The sequence below is a fragment of the Acanthisitta chloris genome, unplaced genomic scaffold (genome assembly GCF_000695815.1).
Source record: "Acanthisitta chloris isolate BGI_N310 unplaced genomic scaffold, ASM69581v1 scaffold6824, whole genome shotgun sequence".
In the NCBI taxonomy this organism is placed as follows: domain Eukaryota; kingdom Metazoa; phylum Chordata; class Aves; order Passeriformes; family Acanthisittidae; genus Acanthisitta; species Acanthisitta chloris.
The window spans coordinates 1-5,142 of record NW_008669757.1 but is presented as its reverse complement, the minus strand read 5'-3'; the positions used below and the strand labels follow the sequence as shown (position 1 = coordinate 5,142).

The following is a 5,142-nucleotide window of genomic DNA, read 5'->3' as shown; positions in this document are numbered from 1 at the left end:
TGAGTCACAGTTTCAGCTGCCGGTACCCAGCATAGCTGCGGGGTCAAGGCTGGGCTAAGAATAACCACCCTGCGGCAGATGAGCCACCAGCACAGGAGGCAGGGAGAGACCACTCCCACCCCGGGGGCTCCAGCTGAGATGGGGGGCACAATTCAACCTGTCTGGTAGCATGAGAAGTATTTATCTTGAGGTCTGTCCCCTCCTGGCTCCAACTTGCACCACAGCATCATGGTTATGCTTTCACCACACTTTAAAGCATCTCCCTGCACTTCAGTGCCCAAGCACTTGGTTCTGCTCCTTCCCACCTCCTGCCACAGGGGCTAAGCCATCTGGGGCTTGGCCCAGACCTGGCAAGGATTTTAGGAAATGCCTCATGTCCAAAGACATGACAGCCAGGCATGAGCCACTGAGCTTGGCCAGCAGTTGCCACGGTGCCACAGCCCTGGACCAGCCCAGACGCAGGGAGGCTCCAACTGAATCACACCCAGGAGCAGCTGCGAGAGATGCATTGGGCAAGGCTTCTTGCTCTGTACAGGGCTGGGTGAACCCTGCTCAATTTTCGCTTCAATTCACTGTTTTGCTTGCTGGGAGAACATGATCTGGGGATACAAAGATGAAGTTTGAACTCGAAACCTCTCGCTTTCGCAACCAGGGTGGGAGGGGAGCAGACACAGCCCATTTTGTGTAGAGTGCAGCACCACACAGACATACCTGTGGCTTCCAAGGAGCAGCCTCGGAAGGAGCTTTGGATTCTTAAAGCATCACCAAATTTTCTTGGATGTTTGAGGGGTTTCCCCCTAGAGCCTACAGCAGAGGGTACCAGGAGGCTGCAAGCACAAGATGGACACTGGGGAAAGCTCCAGACCCCAAGAGCTTTGAAAAACCTTTGATTTTTATTGCCTATCTGCTGGTTCAGGACATGCTGATCCCAGGAGGATAACAAGACAGAGCTGCCACGAAGCCCAGCCACATCCCAAGATTTCCCAGGAAGGAGGTGAAATGGCAGATGGCACCAGTGCTAAAGGGATGGATTTAATGTCCAGCTAAGCCCAGGGCCACAGGGAGGGGAAGAGCCACACACAGCTCTTCAAAAATGTCAGCTCCCAGGTGACAAGCAGCCTGGGGACAACATACAGCAAGGCCACTAGGACTGGGGCAATACCCCATTTGCAAGGTGCCAGCACCTGTAACAGGAACTGGAGCTGGAAAGCAGCACTGCTGGCACCTGGGCTGGCTGCCACTGCTGCTGGGAGGAAGGTGACTGTCACCAGCTGGTGGCACCAGCATCCCCTACAGCAGAACAAAGAACAGCATCTCCTCTCTGCAGAGGCTTCACCAGCACAAACAGCCCCAAATTGCTGCCATTTCACCTTGAGAGAAGGGGGGGAAAATAGGGATGGGTTGTGCCAGGAGAGCTTCAGGGTGAGAGGACTGGGGCTCGCAGCCCACAGTGAGGAGATCCCCTCACAGTTCCCCCACTTGCCAGGAGAGCTTCAGGGTGAGAGGAGTGGGGCTCACAGCCCACAGTGAGGAGACCCCCTCACAGTTCCCCCAGGACAGACACTACCAGGTCACCTCTGCTGGCACCATGGCTGCAGAACACCATGTTCCACTGGCCAAACCACTGACAGGCTGCAATCCTGACCCCTGGGACCAGTGTCCCATGTCCTGCCCCTGCTGAGATCCGTGTCCCTACTCCGTCCTGGCTGGATTGAGGGTCCATGGCTCCATGGAGTGGAGGTTGGTCCCCCAGAGAGGACCACAAGGGGGAGGCACCCCAAAGCAGCTGGAAGGCAGAGCAGGGACTGGCTTTAGGAATGAAGAGTTTATTGGGACCGAGCAGAGATACAGGGCAGGAGGGAAGCAAGAGATGCCTCAGACAGGGAGCTGTCATGTGCTGGAGGGAGGCCCCTGTTTGCTTTCCAGATGGAAAGAGCAAGACACTCCCTTCTTCCCATCCTGTCCCCCAACATTACCAGAGGAAGGTCCTGCCTTCCCCAGGGAATCTGTCACCCCAGGACTGCTGTCCCAGCTGCTCCTCACAGTCAAGCCCAGTGACACAAGTGCAGCTTCTACAAAAATATCCTTCCCTCCCCCCAAAAAGTGTGAGGAGCAGGCAGGGCTCCCACAGAACAGTGTTATTGCTCAGTGACAGGTGGTCAGACACAGAACTTAAGGCATCAGGATTAAGTGCACTAGGTGGGCCCCAAGGTGTGCACGGCACAGCCAGGCCCCCACAGCTCACTGGCCCAGGCAGTCCTCGGTGACACCCTGGGCAGCCAGCTCTGCCAGCACATTGTCCAGGTAGTTGGGGTCAGGGTAGCCATGGCCACTAAGGTTTGAGTCCATCTCTGTCTTGTGGTGGATCTCGTTCCACACCACCGTGTTGCTCTCACCGGTGGTGCTGGAGGTGCCTACTGTGAAAATCAGGCGTCTCTTCCAGGCCACCTTCAGGAGCTCCAGGACCTAGAGGAGGAAAGAGAACCAAAGCTAGGAGCAGCAGGTAGAAGACTTGAACCATCAAAGCAGCTTGTCAGAAGCTTGACAACCTCAATCCCATGAGACACCTCAAAAGAAGGCTGAGTTATCAGGGTGTGATACCTTACCTTTCTGCCCTTCTCATTGTCTGGTAGGTAACAATAGCGAGGAAAGCCTCTGGCTGTGTATGGCATGCCAGGGTTGGGGTGCTCAGGGCCCTGCAAGAGATAAGACATATTTGGCATGGACACATCCATCTTCACAGGAGTTGGATTCATTCCTCAGCAGCAGGATTTGACACAGGTCCATCTCAAAGCAGCTCTTCCAGGTAAAGACAGCAAGGGACTGCTGTGTATGGGGTATCTGACTTGTTCTTCAGGGATGTGTGAGTACTATACATGTCCTCCAAGAGCAGTCTCATGCTGGGATACAAAGCCAGCTCTTCAGACTACTTAAATTCTGGTGGGACAACCCCAAACCACTGCTTTTTCCATGTGGTCTGCTGACACCTTAGAGAGACCACACAGCTCAAACCTTTGCAACCTCACAGCCACCACTGAAACTGACGTGGGATGTGAAACCAAATTTGGGATCTCTCCCACCTCATGAGCATGAGCAGAGTCTCCTCCCTGCTTCAGGTGAATGGCTGTTTTAGACTCTGGGACCACACAGGAAAAGATCTTTAATGGAGGAGACCCCACACACACTGAAGAACAGTTGCTGCAGCTCCTGGCTCCAGGCACCATAGGCTGCTCAGTGACAGGCTGCCAGCAGTGTACTGTGCACTCACCTGGATGCCTCTGCTGATGTGATATACAATCTGGATAGTCCCACAGTCCTTGTGGCCAGGGAGGGACTGGGGGAAAGTGGAGACCTCCATCTTCCCTTTGGGCTGGGTACCAGTTTTCTCTCCATAGATGGTTTTACAGGAGGGACACTGCAAACTGCCATCCTGCCAGGAGAGAGAATCCAGCATCAGAGCTCCACAACTGAGTCACCTGGACACAGGGGACCTGGTGGGGACAGGCCAGGTGGGTACCTTGTTCCCATTGGAGTACATGGCCAGCAGGCAGAGCATGTGGAAGGAGTGCTGGCAGTTTGTCAGTCGACCCACGGCCTCTGGCCTGATTGTGCTGGACTCACAGGTGTCGCTGTAGCCTGAGGGGGAAGACAGCTTCTCCATGCAGATAATGCAATCCTAAAAGAGAAACCATCATGTGGTGTGAGCACAGGCTGATAGCAAGGACTGACCCACCAAGGAAGCCATCAAGGAGATGCTTCAGGAAGATTTGCCTTCAGCTTCAATCCCTATCTTTGAGGTTTAAGGAAAACAGAGACAGGTTTCCTTATCTGATTGGTAATGCTCCACTCCACTTCCTGCACTGTCCAGGAGGTGGAGAGATGCCATCAGTTAGAGGGTATAAGTATATCTATGTCCTGCTCCTCTGCAGAGCAGCTCTAGTGCAGGGTTTGATCTCTAGGTCTGACTTCTGAGCACCCACAGACCAAAACCTCCTCTCCCCAGGCCCTGCAGCCAGCTCCAAGGGAAACTGGGGGGCACTGCCAGGATGAGACATTCAACCCACACTGTGCTTTCTTTATCATAGTTCTCTGCCACCAAAACCTCCTCTCCCCAGGCCCTGCAACCAGCTCCAAGGGAAACTGAGGGGCACTGCCAGGATGAGACATTCAGCCCACACTCTGCTTTCTTTATCATAGTTCTCTGCCGAGGACAAGTCATCAGTCACCACGTTGTGGGCTTTAGGCAGTGCTGAGGCCTCTTCACCTCGTGTCAGTGGTGCCACTGCAAAGCAGCACAATCTACCACACAGGATGCCTAAGGAAGGATGGTCCTAAGGCTTTGCTGTGGTTTTCTTGGCACCCCAGCGAACTCTGGGCAAACCAGAGTTGCTTCACTGGTCTCTCACCTCATCAGCAGGAGTGCCCTTCAGCTCTTCCAGGTACTTCTTCACCACTGCTTCTGGCTCGGTTGCTGTGGCTGCACAGGGAGAGAGACAAGAAGAGAGAAGTTAGTCAGGCCATGTGATATGACAGGCACATGTGGGGTGAGCTAGAGAGAAGGGAGACAAGCAGATCACTGGCCAGGACGCCAAGGAGAAAGGTTAGGGTTAGAGGGGGAGAAGAGGTTGCTCCAACTGATCCCTACAAGCCCCACAAAGGCTTTGCTATCAGCAGTGGCTCCTGCTAGATCTGTGAGTGCCACAGACAGGAGCACCCACTGGTGCCCTGTGCTGTAACCCACAGGTCTGCCTGTAGCTGCTGTGCTCCAGTTCTCCCCATGTACCCCAGGTGACACCAGGCAGGTCCCAGCTGGACTTTCTTTGTGCACACCAGAAGCCAACTGGGATCAAACTCAACAGTCTCAGCGGGAGAGAGGATCACATTGTGCTGTCAAAGCAGAACAGGCATTCCCACATCACTTCAGCTGGTGCTCAACAAGGATCTGCAACACACTAAGTTTCAAGCCCTGTTTTGAGTACAGCAGAATGAGCTTCACATCCTTAACATGAAACAGTGGCCTTTCTCCTAAGCTCCTACACACTCATATCCAGCAAGACACAGTGCAAGTCACAGGGTATACAAATCAAACCAGCTTTTAACACATATCCTACTTGCAGCCCATGACCCTGGCATCTTGGCACC

General features: G+C 54.0%; 1 protein-coding gene across 1 annotated transcript; it reads right to left on the bottom strand.

The window, feature by feature from the left end:
• Positions 1-2,122: 2,122 nt before the first annotated feature.
• On the bottom strand, positions 2,123-4,477 carry LOC103801032 (probable E3 ubiquitin-protein ligase DTX2; the record flags this gene model as incomplete). Its single annotated transcript, XM_009073431.1, has 5 exons — positions 2,123-2,466; positions 2,607-2,696; positions 3,269-3,430; positions 3,518-3,676; positions 4,407-4,477. Coding segments are annotated over 5 exons (707 nt in total), but the record flags the coding sequence as incomplete, so codon positions are not given.
• Between the last annotated feature and the right edge of the window lie 665 nt (positions 4,478-5,142).